Below are 26,350 nucleotides of genomic sequence, written 5' to 3' on the forward strand. Positions count from 1 at the left end.
CATTGGAATACTGATGTCATTAAAATTCAAAATTAGCTGTATTATTACAATGCTGCGCCACATTAAAATAAAAAGTAGTCTACTAACCTTGACCCCTGTCAAATTCCTATAACAAGCAGACAACGCTGTTTACAGGTCGGTACTTTTTGTTATTTTTCATAATTCTGGACAAAATATTAATTTGAAATTTTGAAAGATGAAAGAAATAAAACGTACCTTTTGTCAAATATATAATATCACAAAATTACGGTTGGAGATGTTTTATTTATTGAAAAAGAATAAGAATTGTGTACGATGTAAGGAAGCCAAAACAAGGGTCCAAAAAGTGACTGTCGTCGACCTTAACTATCGTGGATCAAAAGCTCGTTGGTTAGTAGTGTTCCCGTCTCAAGTTTTGGTATCGCGTTCATTAAATTGTAAATATTTGTCACCGTTTTCGTCTGTTTTCAGTTCAAATTTTCCACAAAATAACATTTTAAACTAACCAAGCACAAACTTTGTTTACATATCGCGAAGGGCATTCCCGGTAACCATATAAACTATAAATAGTAGCGTTGAATACGGTATAGTTCCGGCAGTTGAGTTGAATACTGAAAGTTGTATTCAATTCTTGTATTCAGAGCTGTATTTATATAGTAAGATTTAATGGGTATGTAATAATATATGTATGTATGTATGTATGTATGTATGTATGTATGTATATATCTATATCTATGTGTATGTGTATGTATATGTATATGATTCGTCACGAGTGTTTTTTAATATGGAAAATATCAACCGAGTCTATGTTAATCGGTATTTGTCGAGGCTCTGCCGAGACAAATACCGATTAACTAGACGAGGCTGATGTTTTGCATATTAAAAAACACGAGTAGCGAATTCTATTTATCCTATAACACTTCTAAAATAACATTTAAAATAGATTTTTAGTAAATGACAGTACTAAAGTCGACTCCGTCGGTAATATGACGTCATCACGATTAGCACAAATTAGTATAATGTCACGTACTTAAACTAAATATTATGAAAACGTTACGCTCAGGTTTACAGGTCTTATTGGCTAATATACAAATGACCCAAACACAGCAACGCATTATTACCTAGAGACCTGGCAAATTTACATATACATGTACCTTTAAATTTGCATACCATTATTAACCGGGTTAATACACTAAATTAGCACATGGGTTTATGACATAGATATATGGGTAAGTTATTATATGTATATGTATATATATATATATATATTATATAATATATATATATATGGATATATATATATATATATATATATATATATATATATATATATATATATATATATATATATATATATATATCCAATAACTTACCCATAATATCCATGTTTTAAACACATGTGCTAATTTAATGTATTAACCCGGTTAATAATGGTATGCAAATATATATATATATATATATATATATATATATATATTATATATAATATATTCTTAAAAAAAAGTAGGGGAACCTGAAATATTAATGTTAATATAAACATACATTTTGATCACAGACATCCTAGTAAAGAATGTTCACGTCTGTTTATCAACACACCGAAACACATTCCATAGTTTGCACATGCATCACGCAGTTGCCCTGTACACGTTCGTGGGGTGTCATTCTCGATTTTGACAATTTCCAGGAAGGTCGATTAATCACTGTGGGACATTATTTCTGTCATTCTTTTTCATTCTGTTCATCATACAGTTGTTATTGTGTTGTTTTTCGTCATTTTTATTGTTTGAATATGCGATTTACTGATAAAAAACATCAACTTTCAAATTTCACTTCTGAACCCAATCGTCCTTCAAGATCTTTGGTGGTCATAAAACCTACCGTAATACTGAACTACAGGTTGTAATGTTTGCCCAATTAATTCACTATTGTCATATAACCATTCCACACAGCTAATATACCGTACAACTTTGGCAATTGTAAATTCTTATTAGAGTTCCCCTACTTTTTTGATCGATCCAATTTTTTTTACATGCTCATATACCACGAGGGTTTAGAGCATGTCCACCCAGGGTTCGGCCTCTGGAGGCCAGGGGCCTAACTCGGGGCAGAATACTTTTTTGAAGAGTATGTATTACTCTTCCAAGACCGGCCTCGGTGGCGTCGTGGTTAGGCCATCGGTCTACAGGCTGGTAGGTACTGGGTTCGGATCCCAGTCGAGGCATGGGATTTTAAATCCAGATACCGATTCCAAACCCCGAGTGAGTGCTCCGCAAAGTTCAATGGGTAGGTGTAAACCACCTGCACCGACCAATGATCCATAACTGGTTCAACAAAGGCCATGGTTTGTGCTATCCTGCCTGTGGGAAACGCAAATAAAAGATCCCTTGCTGCCTGTCATAAAAGAGTAGCCTATGTGGCGACAGCGGGTTTCCTCTAAGAAACAGTGTCAGAATGACCATATGTTTGACGTCCAATAGCCGATGATAATACAAAAAATCAATGTGCTCTAGTAGCGTCGTTATTATGAAGTGATGACAGCTGAGTACCTCGCCCCGATTTCATCAGTGTGTTATATAACAGATTATCAGAGTGAAAGGATTTATTAGAAATTACTCCGATTGTGGCATGCAGAAGCCCTTGTCGGTATCAATTAAATGTGTTGTTGCTGAAATGATGACAGCGGAGTACATTGCCCCTGGTTTCATTGAAAACTGGTCTGGTAGACGTGTTCAAGGTAACGCTTCCCGCCGAGGCCAACTGTTTGATTGGTATCGCGGTTCATTGAACAGGCACCGTGACACTAGCTGTACTTTAAAGACTTTTACCGATAGCTGCTGGCTGAACACACAACATGACAGGTAAACAAAAAAGCAAAGAAAGGATTGCTTGGCTATTGTCGCGATTCTCCGATCCAACTATAACTCGTTCTGCCTAAATTATTATAATCCAAAGGCGGTTTTCCATTTGATATTTGATGGATTACCAGTTCGAGGGAAATATAGCTAGTAACACAGACAGGACCGATAATTTAGTTCGAGCGAAGGCGTATAGTCGACTCTGGACGTTTTCGACCCATCATCAGTTAATATAAGGGTTTACCGGCCAAAAAACTCGGGACTTCGTTTTTGGTTCGAGCGTTGCGGTGTGATCGACCCTTCCGAGGTCGCGCCAACGAGATTCTACTGTATATATCTATCTATCTATCTATCTATCTATCTATCTATCTCTATAACTAATTAAGCAGCCCGTCGTTCAGTCAAATCCCAATCCGGTGTAGACAGAAGTAATTAATGCATGAACTGTTCTTTCGTTCTTGATTCTTGATCCGGAGTCCGGAGTAGACAGAGTACGGATTAGGCAGAGATTTATATCTAAGAGATAAACGGTAGCTGGACGGGACTTTAGAAATGGACCGGTTTATGCAGAGATCCGGATTACACAGAATCCGGTTTAGACAGAGTCCACTGTGTGTGTGTGTGTGTGTATATATATATATATATATATATATATATATATATATATATATATATATATATATATATATATATATATTGCATACTCGAGATTACACCTTTAATGTAATACACTGTCCTGAATTTACCGCTATTGTAAGATGTTTATGACTAAATTTACATATTACATAAATTGACTAAATTTACATATTACATAAATCGACTAAATTTACATATTACATAAATCTTTCTGTTTAGAATACCATAATACTATCAGTTTCTGTATATGACAGTATTTTCTAAATGATAAAACTTTTACAAAACAATTTCCACTGAAACCACCTTAAAGTTAATTTTATATAAAAATATTTAAACTATTCGTCGTTTTGTCAGTGTAAAAATTAACATTACCAGTCATATTAAAGCTGAAATAAATTCCTGATATCTATAAAAAAAAAAACCCCACAATTTGTACGTACGAAATTATTTAGAAAAATCCATTTGGAACTTCTATAAAGTTGAGGTCATCAGTAAACACCATGAGTATTGAGACTTCGATATTCTAAAGTTGATATTGTACATATAAAGACTGTTAATTAACATTTATATAGGAATATATTATTTGTATTGGTCACTCAAAGTACATCTGATTTGCCATGCATCCCCCCCCCCCAAAAAAAAAAAAAGAAAAAAAAAAAAAGAAAAAAAAAAGTAATTTGTTTTATGTTAGTCTGTATATCCAATGTAATCTGGTTTGGACTACAACAAACACCTTATTTTATACAGCCACTGACAGTTGTGGTGGCAGTACTCATGACAGGTGTCACCAGTGGGGCAGAGTATGCTCAACTTTCGCGAACACCTGATATCATCACTGTTTTGGCAGTGGTTCATGAGTGCATATCGTCACAGCTGTGCTTATACCAATGAGCTCTGTCTGGTGCTAGGTTTGATTTAGTCAACTAATCTGGTAGTGGCAGTCCTCTTTTTAGCGGTACAAAAGGAATGAAATCTCTATTAAAGGATCTGATCAGGAGTGGCTGTCCTCCTATAGTCATGGAACTAGAGAAAAAGAAAGAAATGTTTTATTTAACGACGCACTCAACACATTTTATTTACGGTTATATGGCGTCAGACATATGGTTAAGGACCACACAGATTTTGAGAAGAAACCCGCTGTCGCCACTACATGGGCTACTCTTTCCGATTAGCAGCAAGGGATCTTTTATTTTCGCTTCCCACAGGCAGGATAGCACAAACCATGGCCTTTGTTGAACCTGTTATGGATCACTGGTAGGTGCAAGTGGTTTACACCTACCCATTGAGCCTTGCGGAGCACTCACACAGGGTTTGGAGTCGGTATCTGGATTAAAAATCCCATGCCTCGACTGGGATCCGAACCCATTACCTACCAGCCTGTAGACCGATGGCCTAACCACGACGCCACCGAGGCCGGTGGAACTAGAGAGATTCATGGACTCAAACACTATTTTGCCAAATGCCCATTCGATTCTTCATTGTGCATACATACGGCCCTAATCACGTATAACGGTTTTATTATTCAGTTAAAAAGTTTGTTTTGTTTAACGACACCATTAGCACACATTGATTTATTAATCATCGGCTATTGGATGTCAAACATTTGGTAAATTTGACATATAGTGTTAGAGAGAAAACCCACAAAATGTTTCTATCGGCAACAAGGGATATTTTACATGCATCATCTCACAGACAGGATATCACATACCGCAGCCTTTAATATACCAGTCGTGATGCTCTGACTGTATATGAGACATAGCCCGATTGGTCCACCTATGGGGATCGATCCTAGACCGACCGTGCATCACGCGAACGCTTTACTACTGAGCTACGTTCATTCATCCATTCATTCATCCAATCATTCATTCATTCATTCATCTTCTTCTTCAGTATGGGGTTACAGCTTCGTTGCCGTGTTTATCATCAGTCTGGTCGGGTTGCTAGGCGTGGCAATCATCCCGGTGATGCAGAAAGTCTTCTACAACCATCTCCTGCAGTTCCTCGTCGCCCTCGCTGTGGGGGCGCTCACAGGCGACGCCCTGCTTCATCTTCTACCTCATGTGAGTCCACACAGACAGGGGCGTAGGTTGGTGGTGTGGTGTGGTGGGTGGAGTAGCCTATGAAGTGTCGACAGCAGGTTTCCTCCCTCAATATTTGTGTGTCCTTAACCATATGTCCGACGCCATATATAGTCCATGAGCCAGACCGAATCTGACTACTAAAAAAGTGACCAGCTCCAACAGTGATTTTTGGTTTGTCTGGTACCTGAGGGGTCCAAAAAACTGTGATGGACTTTTTGGAAGTGTAGCTTAGTGCCCGTATGGCGGCCATCTTTAAAGATGGCCGCCGGTTTGGGACTAAAATATGATACTTCATAAAAGTGACTTTGGAGCTCTAACCACATGGCCTACAGACATGGGGTTTGGAGTATTTTGTTCATCTTTGGATTACGCATCTTACGATGTATATATAGTGTACCTTAATTACTACGATGGTAATGTGCCTCTGCTGCAACAATGTCTCTGGAAGTTATGGCGAGAAGTCGTTCATTAGCGGTCTTTATTGCAATGTTTAGAATAGTCTGGTCAGCCCGAAGATCTACGGCCTGTATCAAGGGTTCTCTACTCTGTGTTCCTTTTACATACTTATTTTTACGTTCACAGAAAATGCACACCTTATCATACACACGTGAGTTTTCTTCAGTTCCCGTTTGTCGCAATGATTGCCTTGGTTCTGTCTTTTCCCCTTCAGTCCTAACCAATTCTTGCCTTTTTACCACGTTTTGTAGCCATGTCAGTTCCTTTTTGTGCGTAAATCCTGATCTGCATTCACGATGATACAGTACATTGGGTACAACACTTAGACTGTCAGTCGACAGTTTTATGATAGGTTCAAAATGTCGTATCTCTGCAGCATCACAAAGCATCTTTCAAGATTCCAGATCTCTTGGCCTCACCATTTGATCAGGTGGAGAGTTCTTTCCACAGATTATGCAGGGGTCAAGTTTGGGGCGTTTCTGTGGGGGCTATGCCATGGCTTCACATCTGAAATAAACAGCGTTTATCAGAATCGGAATCAGACAAGTGGCAATACCTAGTGGGCATTGGGGATAATAGAAATCATAGAGCATAGTCCTAGTGACTCCACGGACGTGCAGTTCAGGTTACACCTATAAAAATGTAGATGGCGCCTTTGATGAGCGGCTCCATATACCTACAATAGCTAGGTTACACATGTGAAATATAAAGGGTCTTACTAGAATTTCGTTTACCACGAAATTCCAATTGTTGCGACTTCCGCTACCTGGGACATAATCACTTTAATGTTGTGAAACACATCGGGGACAAAGTCTAGAATTTTTATGAAAATATCTAGCCTTTTAATCTAGGGCTACATTGACAATCATTGCAATGTTTAATTACATCGCCACAGTGGGGCTACATCCATCCATCCACAGTATAGAGTATCAATAGAAACTGGCCTACAGCATACAGGTGTGCAATGTGCATGCAATGGTTATGCATTGCAGAGGTGACCTACATAAAATAGCCCTCACAAAGTATGCACAAGTGGGATTAACGTATATCATAAGTCAATACTCACCATTTCTGTAGGCCTACTGGAAGTTTTAGGCCTTCACGATACCAATAATTTGAGCTAGATCAAAGTAAAATTTTGACACATGCACATGTCTGTAGTTCCTGGCGTCCATGATGAAAGTGAACGTAGTATTTGTTGTGGTTGTTTTTTGTTATAGCCAATTCTGTATAATGAATCATGGTAGGCCTAACTCTGCAAGTGATTGGTACTGTGGTTGGCCAACATGTATGTTTTGGTAGATTATTTAAAACGACTAAACCATCGGAACCTATAGGCCTATGAACAGACTATAAGGGTTGAAGTGGTGTAAAATTATAAATATATGAATACAAAATGTATTTTGATATCAAATTAGCCTAACCTCATGTCCCCAAGCCATCTTTATGATTCCTTATAGCAGCTTATTAAAGATCTGATACTACCCCTACCCCAAAAGAGCCGAAAACGAAAATTAGGTATCTATAGTAAAACGTGTCACCAGAGTACAAAAATGGTCAAACAAGACCATGTAATGGTGGTTATGGATGTCATATGAATACATCGAGATGACATAGGTGGAAATTTGACCATAACATGTATAGATAGAGAATGGTGATAAATTTTACTAGCAAAATTTGGAAAACACACACATTTGTTACATTATTTCTTAAATTTGGAACAGACAATAGTAATTAAGGTTCACTATATATACATCATAAGATGCGTAATCCAAAGATGAACAAAATACTCCAAACCCCATGTCTGTAGGTCATGTGGTTAGAGCTCCAAAGTAACTTTTATGAAGTATCATATTTTAGTCCCAAACCGGCGGCCATCTTTAAAGATGGCCGCCATACGGGCACTAAGCTACACTTCCAAAAAGTCCATCAAAGTTTTTTGGACCACTCAGGTACCAGACTAACCAAAAATCACTGTTGGATCTGGTCACCTTTTTGGTAGACAATCTCAAAGGGTCTGGCTCATGGACTAATAACCGTAAATAAAATGCGTTAAATAAAACATTAAAAAAAGATGGGGGTGGGGGCGGTGTCGGGGCAGGATAGGGGTTCGTATGAACCTCTCCACTGAGTTTAATAAAAAAAAGTTTGTACAATGTAATATTAAACTTTTCAAAGAAAATGTAGACAGAAGGGTCCACTAGATTCATATTCGCCCCCTCCCACTCCCCACCTTCAAGGTTCAGAACACGCTACTCTCCTGACGGATTAGAACCTCATTTAACATCCTGATTGAGACGAGTGATAGAACTAATCTGTTTGTTTGTTTTCTTGCAGGCCCTGGGGAGCGCCGAGTCACACCACGACATCACCGCCGTGTGGAAAGGCTTGTGCGGTCTGTTGGGCATCTACTTCTTCTTCACGATGGAACGAGTCCTCTTCATCATCACCGAAAACAAACGCAGACGCAAAGCTAAGGTGCGGTCGGCTGCAGGCCCGATATCCCTGTCTGGGACACATGAGGCCTGATATCCCTGTCTTGGACACATCAGGTCCGATATCCCTGTGTGGGACACATCAGGCCCGATATCCCTGTCTTGCACACATCAGGTCCGATAACCCTGTCTTGGACACATCAGGCCCGATATCCCTGTTTGGGACACATCAGGCCCGATATCCCTGTCTTGGGCACATCAGGTCCGATATCCCTGTGTGGGACACATCAGGCCCGATATCCCTGTCTTGCACACATCAGGTCCGATAACCCTGTCTTGGACACATCAGGCCCGATATCCCTGTCTGGGACACATCAGGCCCGATAACCCTGTCTGGGACACATCAGGCCCGATAACCCTGTCTGGGACACATCAGGCCCGATAACCCTGTCTGGGACACATCAGGCCCGATAACCCTGTCTGGGACACATCAGGCCCGATATCCCTGTCTTGCACACATCAGGCCCGGTATCCCTGTCTTGCACACATCAGGCCCGGTATCCCTGTCTTGCACACATCAGGCCCGATATCCCTGTCTGGGACACATCAGGCCCGATATCCCTGTCTTGCACACATCCACCAGGGAATCTCGGAGAACGTGCCTAAGACAGTCGTATTTGAGCCTTCAGTTGATTTAGCACGAGTCAAATTGTTGATTGATTGGTTGGCCCCATATCTGGAGGAGGTGGTGGGGTGGAGGCACAATATATAGTTAAGGGGACACAGTCTCTAGTGGGGTTGGGGATTGGGGTGTGGAGATACAAGACATATTTTTACCTATATACAGTAGGACAAACAAATGTGCATTTTCGTTACCCCGCCCATCCCCCCGGTTCCTTCGAGCCTGGATGATTAAAAACATTCAGGATACATATCTAGGGTTGTTTCAAAGGTGGATTGTGCAGGGATGGAGGGTGTGTGTGTGTGTGTGGGGGGGGGGGGGGGGGGTCTAGACTGTCACAAGCGAAGTTTTTAAGGGGTCTCGGATCATGCTCCCCCGGACAATACATAAAAAAGAAATTTGTCTTGGAGTAGGGTGGTTCGTGAGCACCCCTCCCCCTTGCACACTGAGGATGGGTGTAAAATTAATATATTGTTGTACATATATTATACCATATACATAGAATTCTCTCATGGATAACATTTATTATTTTTGTATTATGCAGCCGAAATGCTTTTTAAATTGGATATTACGAATGTAAAAGCATTTTGTTTTCACTAATTTTTCCACCACCAAATTCGTGATTTCCTTTTATATTCCGTAGCCAAAATGCATATCGGATATTATGGATGTAAAACATTTGTGATTTTACCGATGTTTTTCACCGCAATCCGTGCTCAATAACATTAATTTTGCTAAAAATTGTAAACTGTAGGGAAGATGCTTATTGGATATTACCAATACAAAAACATTGTTTTCACCAATTTTTCTCTTTTACGTATTGAATTTTTACCTTCAAATTACTTTTTGTTTTGTATGTTTAAATCACTTCTCTGTTTATGTGATGTTCTCTATGTTAAAATTATCTTAATTGCAGTATGGAATTAAACCCGATCCGAAATCTAGGGAAGAAGTGATGATGATGGGACATTCAGACAAACGTGGGTACCTCCTAAAGTTACATAGTCCGAAAAATATATTTTATAGTACTTCTTGTTCAATTTTTTTTAGTTGATTGTTTAATATATTAATTGAAATTTTCATTTTCTTGTTTAAAATATTCATTGAGATTTTCAGTTTTTTCTTTATAATATTAATTGAAATTTTAAAATTTTTTTTAGAATATTCATAAGAATTTTCAGTTTCTTGTTTAGAATATTTATTGAAATTTTCTGTTTGTTGCTAGGAATATTCGTTGAAATTTTAAATGTTTTGTTTAGAATATTCATTGACATTTTCAGTTTCTTGTTTAGAATATTCATTCAAATTTTCAGATTGTTGATTAGAATATTTATTGAAATTTTCAGTTCCTAGTTTAAAATATTCGTTAAAATTTTTATTTAGAATATTCATTAAACTTTTCAGTGTCTTGTTTCAATTATTCATTAAAATGTTAGTTGCTTGCTTAGTATATTTATTGAAATTTTCAGTTTCTTGTTTAGAATATTCATTGAAAATTATTTTTAGTTTCTTGTTTAGAAAATTCATTGAAATTTTCAGTTCCTTGTTTAGAATATTCATTGAAATTTTCAGTTTGTTGATGAGAATATTCATTGAAAATTTCAGTTCCTAGTTTAAAGTATTCATTATTGAAATTTTCAGTTTCTTGTTTAGAATATCCATTTTAAAAATTTCAATTTTTATTTAGAATTTTCATTAAACTTTTCAGTTTCTTGTTTAAAATATTCCTTGACATTTTCAATTTTTTTTTAGAATGTTCATTAATATTTTTAATTTCTTGTTTAAAATATTCATACAAATTTATTTTAAAATTTTTCTTTAGAATATTCATTGAAATTTTCAGGGTTTTTTGTTTACAATATTCATTGTTTAGAATATTCATTGAAATTTTCGGTTTCTTGTTTAGAATATTCATTGAAATTTTCAGTTTGTTGATGAAAATATTCATTGAAAATTTCAGTTCCTAGTTTAAAGTATTCGTTAAAATGTTTAAGTTTCTTGTTTGGAATATTGATTGAAATTTTCAGTTTCTTGTTTAGAATATCAATTTTAAAAATTTCAATTTTTATTTAGAATGTTCATTAAGCTTATCAGTTTCTTGTTTAAAATATCATTATAAATTTTAGTTGCTTGTTTAGTATATTTATTGAAATGTTCAGTTTCTTGTTTAAAATAATATTAATTGAAATTTTTAGTTTGTTGCTTAGAATATTAGTTGCAATTTTCAGTTCTTTTTTTTACAATATTTATTGAAATTTTCAGTTTCTTGTTTAAAATATTCATTGACATTTAACCAAACCAAAAATACCTTGCTACTTATGGAAAAATGTCATTTCCACAAGATACATTTGTATGACAAATATTCCTTTCAGCATTAAAAATTACTGCAGATGAACAACTAAATATTGTTACCAAAGTTACGGTAAAGGATAACAATCCGCCAAAAGGTCACGGTCACTTAGGTCACACCCATGCCGATGGTAAGATGCCGAAGTCCATAGCAACGATCGCGTGGATGGTGATCATGGGCGACGGCATCCACAACTTCAGCGACGGCCTCGCCATCGGGGCAGCGTTCGCGGACAGCATCACCGGCGGGTTTAGTACAACCATCGCAGTCTTCTGCCATGAACTGCCGCATGAAATTGGTAAGACTGATAGCTTTTTTTCTCTTTTTTTTTATAAAGTGGGGGTGGGGGAAAAAAGTGCAAAATAACAAGAATGGAACACTAGGGGCGTGTTCACGAAGGCGAGCGATCGGTCGTTAGTCTGGTTTGTGCGCCTAACTATAGAAAAATGTGATATTATAGAACAAGATGCTACCAGATGGTTGTCGCTAAATATATTTATTAACAACTTTGACGTAGGACCTTTAAGTTTATATTTCACTATTCCCTGTAGAAGATTTCGCGGTGTTGCTGCATACGACGATGTCCGTGAAACAAGCCAAATTAATTTAAGTTTATATTTCAGTATTCTCTGTAGGAAATTTCGCGGTGTTGCTGCGCACGGGGATGTCCGTGAAACAAGCCAAATTAATTTAAGTTTATATTTCAATATTCCCTGTAGGAAATTTCGCGGTGTTGCTGCTCACGGAGATGTCCGTGAAACAAGCCAAATTAATTTAAGTTTATAATTCAATATTCCCTGTAGGAGATTTCGCCATGTTGCTGCGCACCGGGATGTCCGTGAAACAATCCTAATTAATTTAAGTTTATATTTCAATATTCCCTGTAGGAAATTTCGCGGTGTTGCTGCATACGACGATGTTCGTGAAACAGTCCTAATTAATTTAAGTGTATATTTCAATATTCCCTTTAGGAGATTTCGTGGTGTTGCTGCTCGCGGGGATGTCCGTGAAACAATCCTAATTAATTTAAGTTTATATATCAATATTCCCTGTGGGATATTTCGCGGTGTTGCTGCATACGACGATGTCCGTGAAACAATCCTAATTAATTTAAGTTTATATTTCAATATTCCCTGTAGGAAATTTCGCAGTGTTGCTGCATACGACGATGTTCGTGAAACAGTCCTAATTAATTTAAGTGTATATTTCAATATTCCCTTTAGGAGATTTCGTGGTGTTGCTGCTCGCGGGGATGTCCGTGAAACAATCCTAATTAATTTAAGTTTATATATCAATATTCCCTGTGGGATATTTCGCGGTGTTGCTGCATACGACGATGTCCGTGAAACAATCCAAATTAATTTAAGTTTATATTTCACTGTTCCCTGTAGGAAATTTCGCGGTGTTGCTGCGCACGGGGATGTCCGTGAAACAAGCCTAATTAATTTAAGTTTATATTTCAATATTCCCTGTAGGAGATTTCGCCGTGTTGCTGCGGTCGGGGATGTCCGTGAAACAAGCTATCATCTACAACGTCGTGTCCTCCGTACTCTGTTTCATCGGTGTCGCCGTCGGCGTTGCCCTTGGCAACATCAGTGACATGTCGCTGTGGATTTTCGCCTGTGTCGGTGGATTGTTCGTGTACATAGCCTTGGTCGACATGGTTAGTATTACACAGCGATGTTATACATACTACGACGGGAAAGTTTAGATGAGGTGTGGTCGCCTTACCCCCCAAAACAATCCTCCCCATCCCCACCCCCCACCCCGCCAAAAAAAGAAAACAAAAAACGAAAGAAAGAAAGAAAAAAAACGATAAAAAAGACTGCCATGTAGAATCATTGGAGATAGCCAGACCTCATTATCCGAGGCAATATACGCGGCCACAAATATTACAGTTACAATTTCTTTGTTTCATTATGTCAATGATACTTAGACAAATATCTGTTCAAATATCTCTGTTTCATTCTGTCAATGATACTTAGACAAATAATTCAGTTACAATATTTCTGTTTCATTATCTCAATCATGGTTTCACAAATATTAGTTACAATTTCTCTGTTTCATTATTTCAATCTTACTTACACAAATATTACAATTGTATTTTATCTCTTGCATTCTCCCAATCGTAGTTAGACAAATATTCCAATTACGAGTTCTCTGTTTGATTCCTCTTTCAAGGCCGAACCTAACCTAAAGTAACTAGGGGAAGTGGACAATAAATATTTACCAGGCAGAGTAACGCAGTGTCTTCTCAACTAGACAAAAGGGGAACTTTTAAACTACAAATGTAAAAAAAAAATTCGGGTGGTAACTACCCTTTTGCTCACTAAAGGGGAAAACACATTAATTAATTAATTAATTAATAATGTTTTTACCCTTAGAATGAATGAATGAATATGCTTTTCATGTTCCATTTGACACAATCATGTGTCCGCCCTTGGAATTAATGAATTGATGAATGATGAATGAACCAATGAATCAATGAATCAATGAATGACTGCTTTGTACATCCCACTTGACAAATCATGTCTCCGCGAAAGATCGAACGAACGAACGGATGGACAACGAACGAATATTGAATGAATGAATGAATGAATGAGTGAATGTATGTTTACCGATACTCGTGACAAACAAAACCTTGGACTGTCGGGTGACTGACAGGGCAATGTGTTGCGATCAGTGCATTTTGGTGTCGAGTTTCAAAACGTGACCCAAACCTTCCCACAGTGTTCGGTTACCTGTCTAGAACGTGAGTTTCCTCGTGTACACACAGCGGGACACGTGCACGGACACACACACGACAACGGACAGCACACCTCGGCCGTGTGGGCCCTTCAGCGACGGGTCACACAGTCACACGTTAAAGGTGCAGACCGTAGTTTCCGCCCATGAATCGGACACTAAGTCTGGTTAATCTGCAAACATGTAACTCATCGGGATAAAGTTACAATTCAGTGAAAACAAAACGAGTCCCTGACATTGTGCTTAACCCTAATTGGATATAGGCACGTGAAATACTTATATATGATTTGCTAACTTTACGAGATGAGATATAAATCATATTTGACAAAAAAAACATGAAATTTTCTATTTATTATATAACGTTCGGCAATTTACCTTTATTTTTAAAATGCCTGCAGCAAAATAGTTTCGGCTTTCTTACAGTAAAGATAACACTTTCTACAGTAACGATAACACATTTTAGAGTGAAATAGTGAAATTTTCACTCTAAAATGTTTTATCGTCACTGAGTGACTGATAACACTTTTACTTCAGTGACATTTTAAGTAGAGGTGTGCGGTATTACCGGTATACCGGTATAGAGGTATTTTTTTCTGTCGTGGTACGTACCGGTACTTTTTTTACTGTACCGGTATACTTCGGGACTTTCCGTGGACGATAACTTTACGGACATTTCCGAGAAATAAATTATCAGTGTCATGAACCAAAATACATAATTTCGAGAAATTATTTTAAAAGCATCCAATGTTAATGATTGTTTGTGTTCCATTAACAAATCTTTGAAAAACTAACGGAATTTCCCAAAGTATCTAGAATCTCAAAACTTTGTCACTAACAAAAACATGGTAACTGATGAGTTTGTTGTTCGCAACACACGTGCGATATTGGTCATTTGCAGGGCTCGCCCTGTTGTTCGTCAAAGTCGCAAATTACGAAAAATAATAAAAATTGGCAAATGGAATTTTCGACTTGCGAAAAAAAATTAAGAAAGTTTTTTAATGTCGATTTTTAGTCACCAAACATTCTTTCAACCAATTTTGATCGACAAATATGCCTCGCGGTATGCATAAGCAATATTTGCATGTCCGGGTGACCAGTCTACTATTCAATAGTGAACTGCTTCTCGTAAAGCTACAAAATGCGATCAAATAATATGAAATACTGTTCAAAACATGTTGCATTGTTGATACTGAATGTTTTATTACTAGCTAAAACAAGGTTCACTTTTTATTTGTCACGTTTTTAGCGTTGTGTCGTATCAGATAATGTTGTAAAATCTAGGTCACGTGGTTGAGTTCAGTTTACTGAAGTGGGTGCGTTGATGAGGATTACATATTGTTTCTCACATATACACAATCATTATTAGTTGAAATTTTCAAAGTTTACAGATTTAATTTTAAACATATTCAGTGGGGGAATTACAATTTATTGATGCTATGTCTACTTATATAATATTAGCACAGGCATGATACATCCTTCCGCCCCTGGTAGATAAACATACAAAAGTCTCGGATCACGTTGCAATGAATTTATGAAACTGAAAACGTTTTTTTTCCAGTTGTTAAAGTCTGAAAGACGGTCACACGCCAGTGTTTTGAGAACAATAACATATAATGACGTTTTCTTTGCCTTTGTTTTGAGTGACTGGCTATACTCTTGAGTTGGATACGAAAACAATTATAAACAGTATTCAGTTTAAAACATACATATAAGTTAGGAGGAGGGGAGTTACGTACTTAAACACCCCCCCCCCCCCCCCCCACACACACGAAAGCCCAACTATTTCATTTGCATTCATAAAATAAAATACTGCCAGTGTGGCTATTTTGTTTCTAAACTGTTTTTTCTTCTTTAAACATGAATTCATTATCAAAGAGATTAAAGATACAGGCCCATAGCATATAGCTTATATATATATATATATATATATATATATATATATATATATATATATATATATATATATATATATATATATGGCCCATTGGGCCTGTGGAATTGGCACGATATCTGGAGGGTTGGGGACGTATGCAGAGCTTCTAGTGGGGTGGCACAGGTTACATTTTTTATCGTTATATAGAGCAGAACAAAAACATCGGCTACTGAATGTCAAACGTTTGGTAATTTTGATATATAGTCTTAGAGAGGAAACCCACTACATTTTCTCATTATTAGCACATACCACGACCTTTGCTATACCAGTCGTGGTGCACATACATAAATGAGAAATATCCCAATGGGCCCACCGACTTGGATCGATCCTAGACCTACCACGCGTCCAACCGATTGTTTTACCACTGGGCTACGGCCCGGCCTAGACATCAAGGGCCATTCAAATATTACGTAACTTTGTCATTTTCATTATTTTCCAGTTTAACTGAAATGATAACTTGGGAATTTATTCATCTGTTATGTTTATTTCATTTACATTATAAGGTCTTAAAATACAACAAGGCACTACAACTATGTTCTACCTATAAGTATTGGCTATTCTGTAAATGAGAGTTTTAGTCCTGCTTAATGCTTACTCAACTTTAGAGGAAATAGAGTGTAAACTGAATCAGTCAAAATCTGTACTGGTAGGTATATCATTGTAGTATGTCATATGTGTTTGACCCCAACGTTCAAAGGCACATAAATGACCTTTTATGTTGCGCAATTATTGTATCAATGAATCGCAGTGATTAATATGCTGTCATTACCGTGGTATACCGTGGTACATTACAAAAAACCGCGGTATACCGCGGTACGGTTTTTTTCGCGGTACCCAACCCTAATTTTAAGATATTTCACTAAATGTTATATAATAAATATACAGAACTTCACATACGTTAGGTCAGGTCAGGACATAGGGTTTTACGTGCACATTCAGAATAAGCTGTTGTAGCGCACGCCTGTCGTGGGCACAAGAGCCGGCCTTGGCCGGCTCCTCCGTCCATGACACGAGTTGGTCATGGTCATGGTCATAGGGTTTTACGTGCACATTCAGAACAAGCTGTTGTAGCGCACGCCTGTCGTGGGCGCAAGCACCGGCCTAGGCCGGCTCCTCCGTCCATGATAGGAAAGGTGGGGAGGGGGGGGGGGGGGGTAAGGTGGGACACGAGTTTATTTTACGCAAGAATATATACCACAACACCGCATAGCGGTCGAGTGGTATGTTCTTTCGCAAAATAAACGAGTGCAATAAATAGGAAGCGAAAACAACGTATGTGAAGTTCTGAATTTATTACATACCTTCTTTTATGTTTTACAAAAACGGTTTTTAATTTAACGTTATAACAACACTTTGTTAAATCTATGATCAAAACTCCTTTCATGGATTCATTTAACGTTAAGAATCATACTTTGCGGCAGCCTTGTGTAATGTTTCAAATACGATATGACGTCATTTGTAAATCATATATGACGTAAGTAAATAAAAGGCACTAACTGCAATAAAAAGAAAAAGTGAATTCCCTAATTAAAAGTTCCGGTCCAGATTGCACATATGTGCGATACAGGATAAATTTATTACACGGTTTCAAAAGGCCTTTATCACTATAGTAAGATTGAATAGGTGTGTACTAAAAGTAAGTATGACGTTGAAACGGGAATATACGGCATACAGATGGACTAGAACTCCTCTGTTTAATCGTTACTTCTCAGATGTAGGCCTATGTGCGTTTTTTTATTATGAAAAATGCATTTCGTGGTATTACAAAAATGGAAGTTCTAAAGAATGTTTTTTAAATAATGTATAATTTGAGTTATCAAAACGACACTAATAGAAAAAACGATGTCGCAGTGTTTACAAACGAGGCTCTGCGTCTTTACAGTCTGTTTTTATCTTACAACATATAACTACATATAATGTTATTTACGAAGGGAATAAATAAGGTTTGTGTTGTTTGAGGACACCACTAGAGCACATTGATTTATTAATAATCGGCTATTGGGTGTCAAACATTTGGTAATTTTGACATATAGTCTTAGAGAAGAAACCCGCTACATTTTTTTTCTATTAGTAGCAAGAGATATTTTATATGCACCATCCCACACACATGATGACACATACCATAGCAGCTGCTACACCAGTTGTGGAGCACTGGCTCGAACGAGAAAGGGGCGAGACGTAGCCCAGTGGTACAGCGCTCGCTCGATGCGCGGTCGGTGTGGGATCGATCCCCGTCGGTGGGCCCATTGGACTATTTCTCGTTCCAGCCAGTGCACCACGACTGGTATATCAAAGGCCGTGGTATGTACTACCCTGTCTGTGGGATGGTGCATATAAAAGATCTCTTGCTGTTAATCGAAAAGAGTAGCCCATGAAGTGGCGACAGCGGGTTTCCTCTCTCAATATCTGTATGGTCCTTAACCATATGTCTGACGCCATGTATCCGTAAATACAATGTGTTGAGTGCGTCGTTAAATAAAACATTTATTTCTTTCCTTCAAACGAGAAATAGCCCAATGGTCCCACCGACGAGGATCGATCCCAGACCGACCGCGCATCATGCGAGAGCTTTACCACTGGGCTATGTCCTGACCCTCTTGAAAAATATACCTTTAATAATTAAACAAACACCAGTATGACTTGGGGCGAGACGTAGCCTAGCTCGACTAACCTCTAACCCTCTCCCTTGGTTTATATGTTAACCTATAAACAACGGGTGGGGGTGGGGGTGGGGGTGGGGGTAGAAATCACTCGAGCTAGAAGAAGCCCAGTGATAAAGCGTGGCTGGAACGAAACCCTCGTCTATAGTATCAAGAAGTGAACTGTGTTACTGACATTCAGCTTCACATTACTGACATTCAGTCTCACATTACTGACATTCAACCTCACAATACTGACATCCGAACCCACTTGACATTTTTGTACTCTTACACAGACACTATGACGTTAATCCGGCACGTGTGCAGAAAAGTATGCCAGGGGGTGGGTTAGTGGGTGTATATTGTGGGGAGCAAATTTGTTCAAGGGGGGAGTCGAAAAAATATGTTTTAAAAAAAGAAGAAAACTCCTTCAGCTGGGTGGTTTTGATCCGCAGACTCGCCCCTCCCCCCACACGTATCTGCTAATGGTGACAGAAATTTAAATAGTGCTCTCTTATTTCTTTCACCAAAAAAGATTTTTTTTTTTTTTAAGTTTGTTTTGTTTAACGACACCACTAGAGCACATTGATTTATTAATCATCGGTTACTGGATGCCAAACATTTGTAGGAAAGGATCTTTTATATTGACCATCCTACAGACAGGATAATACATACCACGGCCTTTGATATACCAGTTGTGGTGCACTGGCTGGAACGAGAAATAGCCCAATGGTCCCACCGATGAGGATCGATCCTAGACTGACCGCGCAGCGCACCAGGCAAACACTTTACCACTGGGCTACGTATCCCCTCCAAAAATAGGTGTGTGTGTGTGTGTGTGTGTGTGTGTGTGTGTGCATGCGTGTGTTTGTGCGTGTGCGTGTGTGCGTGTGGACTGTACCTCTAGAACCACTGCCAGTGACATTTAATATTACGAAGAACATTAAAGGGACATTCCCGAGTTTGCTGCATTGTAAGATGTTTCCGACTAATAAAATATTTCTAAGATTAAACTTATATATTAAATATATTTTCTTGTTTAGAATATCAGTGTCTGTATATTCAATGTATTTCTGATCGTCTTAATATTTGTAAGAAGCCCAAACTGGATTTTGTTTTCAAATAATTTCGTACGTACGAAAAAATCTTTTTTAGGAAATAAAATAAAATTTAACCTAGTACAAATATTAGAACGATCAGAAACACGTTTAATATACAGCCACTAATATTTAATGCAGAAAAATATATTTGATATGTAATTACAGTCGTTAAAAAGTCTCTGTTAGTCGATAACATCTTAAAAATTGCAGCAAACTCAGGAATGTCCCTTTAACGAGTTACAATCTATGTTTTCAGCTCCCGGAAATGACGAATAAAGAACATGGTGGAATCACGTTCGGCCATCTTTTCCTCCAGTGTTGCGGGATGGTCACGGGGTCCGGCATCATGCTGCTGATAGCCGTCTTCGAGGAGGACCTGCTCCACGCCCTCCACTGACCAGCATTCCACTGACCAGCACTCCTTCTGTCCAGTTTACAAGACCTTCTCGTCCCAGTGTTCCCACCCCTCTGTTCCGCTGAACAATACGGACAAGCGGCCACCTCTGGTAAAAAATGGGACTCGCTAAATGCCGGACATTAGATTTAGACTGAATGTTACTGCACTCCAGCTCGACGAATGCATGGGTGATTGGGTGCCGGGCATTGGAAGTGTGGCAGTAATTGGGATGTGATACAAGACAACATTAATTACTTTGTGTGAACTGATATAGACAGTTATTATTATTTTAGCTAGTAGGCAAGTACTGAATCCATCCAGATATTTAATAGTTTTAATTCTGAAGAAGATTAAAATACTTGTGGTGGCAATAGAAAAATAATTGGTCTACGGTCATAGAGGGTCTTTTCCAGGTAGAACAAGGGACGCTTTTAATAAACTGTAGAAAAGGTTTAACCCTTTCTGCGGTTTTAAACTGTAGAAAAGGTTTAACCCTTTCTCCAATGGGTACGGCTTTGGCTACCTCATTTAGTAACCAATAAAGGCTACTAACCCCCTTTTGTTGTATAAAAAGGGATAATTATATATATATATATATATATATATATATATACAGTGGACTCTGTCTAAACCGGACTCACTTCGTACCATCGAAATAGTCCGGTTTACATAGAGGACCGTTTTAGACAGAGTTTCACCCAGAGTTATGGTTCTTGAATGATCGACAATGACATTTGATCCCATGTTTTGACTGCGGATTTGAATCAAATTCTTGTATTAATTTGACTTTAGTTTCTAACGAAAGTTCGATACGTTGCCGTTTTGGGGATCGTTCCGCCATTATAAATGAAATAAGATAACACAAAATATACGAGCGATTCGCACCTATTTATACATGCGTTAGGTTAAGTATAACTCGCCGAATTCATAAGTGTGTAATCAGTTAGGTATCAGAACAGAACAGAACAGAACTTTATTACACTCGTGGCCATCGTTCGATGGCATCAGAGGAATACATAAATAACATAGCATAAACAACATCAAGATGACAATATCTGAATAAAAACGAATAAAACATATATACACAATAGAAGTCTTAGGAGGAGCAGAATTGTTTGTTGATAATAACAATAAATTTACACAATTTCTTAAGGGTGCTAATATTTTTACAACTGAACAGCTTTTTAAATTTATATATATTTGGTCTATTTATGTAGTACTTTTTAATATATTTAGCCCTTTCCGCTGTAAATTTTGCACAGATAAATAAATAATGAAACTCATCCCCAACATCGTTTGTAGTACAATATATACATTTTCTATTTTCATATAATATGTTCCTCCACCACACACACACTAATATTAATCCGATTGATCTAACGACCTACCGCAATAAGAGTCAACTTCACACGTGTGCGATTACATTTTGTATTTGGCGTCCTGATTACTTGGCAATTGACGATCATTGTTCAACTAATTAAGCAGCCCGTCGTTCAGTCAAATCTCAATCCGGTGTAGACAGAGGTAATTATGCATGAACGGTTCTTTCGTTCTTGATTTTTGATCCGGAGTCCGGATTAGACAGAGTACGGATTAGGCAGAGATTTATATCTAAGAGATAAACGGTAGCTGGACGGGACTTTAGAAATGGACCGGTTTACGCAGAGATCCGGATTACACAGAATCCGGTTTAGACATATATATATATATATATATATATATATATATATATATATATATATATACAGTGGACTCTATCTAAATCCGGTTTAGACATATATATATATATATATATATATATATATATATATATATATATATATACATACAGTGGACTCTGTCTAAATCCGGTTTAGACATATATATATACATACAGTGGACTCTGTCTAAATCCGGTTTATGTGTATATAAAGGGCCGGCACTTGCTCATCCGAATACTCTATTATTGAACATATACATATATACGTATATATATTTTTAATGTGACAAAACAAAATATTGATTACTTTTACTGATGATGGGGGTGGGGGGGGGGGGGGGGGTTGGGGGGATCGGACCGTCCGTAGGCTCATCGCAAGCGGGGGGTCTTGGGGCCCTCCCCCATAAAAATGTGGGGTGGGGCTAGGCTGTTGTGAGCGAAGTTTATAGGGAGGTACGAGTCATACTCCCCTGGAAAATGTATTGAAAGCGAGGGAGGGGGGGGGGGTGAGTTCCTAAACCCTCCCCTCCACACGCGCCTGACAGTTGTCATGACATTGTGTCTTGCTGTTTACAAGGCTTAGTCTGGTTCACAGCTGCCAGCTTTGTGTCATAGGGACGTGACGTAGCCCAGTTTTAAAGCGCTCGCTTGATGCGCTGTTGGTCTAGGATCGATCCTCGTCGGTGGGCCCATTGGGCTATTTGTCGTTCCAGCCAGTGCACCACGACTGTATGTGGGATGGTGCATATAAAATATCCCTTGCTACTAATGGAAAGCTGTAGCAGGTTTCCTCTCTAAGACTATTATGTCAAAATTACTAAATGGTTGACATTCAATAGCCGATCATTCGTAAATCAATCTGGTGTCGATAAACAAAACAAACTAACCATCTTTGTATCACATCATCGAAGTCAACATATTTCTCTGCGTTCAGCAAGAGTTAAAAACGTTAACGTTCGCGAACTATTTTGATTCGTTCCCGATATAGTCATTCGGTTTAGCATGAAGGGCATAAACCAGTACTAGTCTAGCGAATATCCCCCCTCCACCACAATTCTGGAGGGTAAGATTGGCTCCCAGTACAGTAACTCGGTTCTGCGTGAAACGCATAAACCAGTGTAGTGAATACCCCCCCCCCCCCCCGAATTCTGGATCACGAGATTGGTTCCTAGTATAGTCAATCGGTTTAGCGTGAACCAGTCTAGCGAATATCCCCTCCCCACAAAAAAAATCTTGATGATAAGATGTAGCCCACTATAATCTTCCAGCTAAGAAGGCGGCAACGAGGGGATAGATGACGAATTCACTATGATGCTTGGCACACACGTACCGATTAAAGTCCACTCGTCAGTCGGGTTGGCGTTAATCAGAAGAGGTGTGCAGGACAAAAGCACCACAGTGGCGTCTAATCTCAAGTTTCGTGACGTCATCTTCCATCGTAACGCCGACGAGACTAGTGTGTGCTGGCGCACATTTTCAGACTAGTGCTGACTCGACAGTCGAGTTTACGTTAATCTGCTGGTGTGTGCTTAGCATTACGTTTCACTCTAGTTCTCGCAAGCTAAGTTGCACTTTGTTTTTATGTGTGCTGCAATGTCATAGTTATATCCAGGGCCGTAGCTAGGATTTTTTGTTGGGGGGGGGGGGGGGGCAACTGAGTAGTTAATAGTCTAAAACTTCTTAAACAGTCGAGAAGATAATTTTCTTTAATGCTTTCCGAATTTTTTCCGCTAGCTACGGCTGTGATATCTACCATATTTAGCAGTCTTCACATGTATATGTGGTAAATAACAAATATATATTCTTACTGAATAGCTTAGACGCAAATTATTTTCACGGACATTTTACAAATTTTTAATTTTTGTATAAACATATGATTCTCATCGAACAAATATAGATTGTATTTTAAAATTTTAACGTGTTTGTGTTTATTTGTTCATTTATATGACCTTTCTTTCTGTTATGAAAGAACTACTTTCATGCATAATACTTCCAAAGTGTTTAGATCTTTAGTTAGATCAAAACTTGACTATGCACGCACTGTGTTTGGGTCGGCACGCAAGTCTTACTTGCAGATGCTAGATCATAGATACACAACCAGGGACTTAGGCTTTGTCTTGGTGCTTTCAGGACATCTCCTGTAAAGATGTAAGGCCGAATGCTATCCTCACATTTGGTCTTCGCATTAAAAGTTTACTGTCCATCATTGATTTCAAAGACACTTTGGAAACTCCGTCGTATTTTGTTTTACCACCTCGGTGTATCAAAACGCCCAAAGTTGTTTTTGATCTTTCGCATCTGAAAAAAAGTTATACAGATGCTGTTGTATAATATATAAACAGTATTTCATGGAAATTGAAGACGGGTACCGTGAATACATTCCTGTGTATACAGACGGATCACGGGATGGGAATTATGCGGCTTGTGCTACCGTTTTTTGATCATGTACAATCATTTTCTGCCCGATTTGGCATCAATCTCTAGTATGGAAGTTTAGGCAGTCATTAAAACCTTGGAAGAAATAAAGGATTCTTTTGCATCCAAATTTATTATTTTCACAGACTCACTTTCGTGTCTTCAAGCTTTAAATAATATGAAGCCGGAACACCCTTTAGCTGATATAGTGATACGAAAGTGTCTTTTTATCCATTTTCAATAAAGACATTGTATTGTGTTGGGTGCCCAGCGATGTTGGCATCAGGGGTGATGAAAATACGGATTCAGCTGGCAAATATGCTTTGGGTTTGTCAGGGTTGTTGTGCCTTATAATGATTTTAAACAGTATTAAGGAATTTATCTTTTCAACTTGGCAAGATGATTGGAAAGGTGTGGTTACGAACTACATGTAGCTTCGTTTTGTCGAACCAGTCCTGTGAGAGTGGCAGTCCTACCATGAGTAGTGCAGGAAGGATGAAATAGCTCGCATCGGTAGAACATGCATGACATATTCATTTATCTTTTAGAGCTAAAGTTAAAATTTGTTTTTGTTTAACGACACCACTAGAGCACATTGATTAATTAATCACCGACTATTGGATGTCAAACATTTGGTAATTCTGGCATGTAGTCACCAAAGGAAACCCGCTACATTTTTGTAATGCAGCAAGGGATCTTTTATATGCACCTTCAATATAAAAAATGGGTCCCGGCTCTAAATTATATTATAAAATGTATATATTTCCCAATTTGTTTTTCACATAATATTACTTTGACATTAATACACGAAACCACACATATTTGTAATATATTTTGGACATTAGTTAAAAAAAAGATGTATTTTATTTCAGAAATTATGCCGCTACATTTATCCTAATGCAGCAAGGGATCTTTTATATGCACCTTCCCACAAACAGGATAGCACATACCACGGCCTTTGATATACCAGTCGTGGTGCACTGGCTGAAACGAGAAATAGCCCAATGGGCCCACTAACGGGGATTGATCCCAAACCGACAGTGCATCAAGCGAGCTTTTTACCACTGGGCTATGTCCCGCCCCTTATCTTGAAGAAGGAAAGAAAGGAATGTTTTATTTAATGACGCACTCAACACATTTTATTTACGGTTATATGGCGCCAGACATGTGGTTAAGGACCACACAGATTTTGAGAGGAAACCCGCTGTCGCCACTACATGGGCTACTCTTTCCGATTAGCAGCAAGGGATCTTTTATATGCACCATCCCATAGACAGGATAACACATACCACGGCCATTGATGTACCAATCGTGGTGCACTGGCTGGAACGAGAAATAGCCTAAATGAGCCCACTTACAGGGATCGATCCCAGACCGACCGCAAAACCCAGTCTTCTACAACCTCTATAAAGTATTAACATGAGTGCAAGTGGGAAGTTATTACAGATTATACACATATTAGAATCTATATAACGAATCATATACAGAAAAGTGTTTGTTGCGAAAATCCGATGTAGATGCGATACTGAAACCATAATAAAGTTGTATCGTTAATGCTTTGGAAGAGTAAAAAACGTAAAGTTTGTTTTATTTAACGATGCCACTAGAGCACATTGATTTTTTATCTTATCATCGGCTATTGGATGTCAAACATATGGTCATTCTAACACTGTTTCATAGAGGAAACCCGCTGTCGCCACATAGGCTACTCTTTTACGACAGGCAGCAAGGGATCTTTTATTTGCGCTTCCCACAGGCAGGATAGCACAAACCATGGTCTTTGTTGAACCAGTTATGGATCACTGGTCGGTGCAAGTGGTTTACACCTACCCATTGAGCCTTGCAGAGCACTCACTCAGGGTTTGGAGTCGGTATCTGGATTAAAAATCCCATGCCTATTGGTGTGTTTTTTTTTTTTTTTTTTTTTAAATTCAACTTAGCCTGAGAT

The 26,350-nt window shown here is 38.3% G+C and overlaps 1 protein-coding gene across 1 annotated transcript in view; it reads left to right on the plus strand.

Moving 5' to 3' along the window:
- Positions 1-21,816, plus strand: part of LOC121385474 (zinc transporter ZIP10-like) — a 41,096-nt gene extending 19,280 nt beyond the window's left edge. The window contains exons 3-8 of the mRNA XM_041516172.1: positions 5,361-5,530; positions 8,345-8,485; positions 10,041-10,104; positions 11,497-11,772; positions 12,950-13,137; positions 20,148-21,816. Of these exons, the coding sequence (XP_041372106.1) occupies positions 5,361-5,530; positions 8,345-8,485; positions 10,041-10,104; positions 11,497-11,772; positions 12,950-13,137; positions 20,148-20,288 (980 nt within the window). The 3' untranslated portion in view covers positions 20,289-21,816. The remainder of the gene's footprint in view (positions 1-5,360; positions 5,531-8,344; positions 8,486-10,040; positions 10,105-11,496; positions 11,773-12,949; positions 13,138-20,147) is intronic.
- Positions 21,817-26,350: the final 4,534 nt, after the last annotated feature.

This window comes from Gigantopelta aegis, chromosome 11 (genome assembly GCF_016097555.1).
Source record: "Gigantopelta aegis isolate Gae_Host chromosome 11, Gae_host_genome, whole genome shotgun sequence".
NCBI lineage: Eukaryota > Metazoa > Mollusca > Gastropoda > Neomphalida > Peltospiridae > Gigantopelta > Gigantopelta aegis.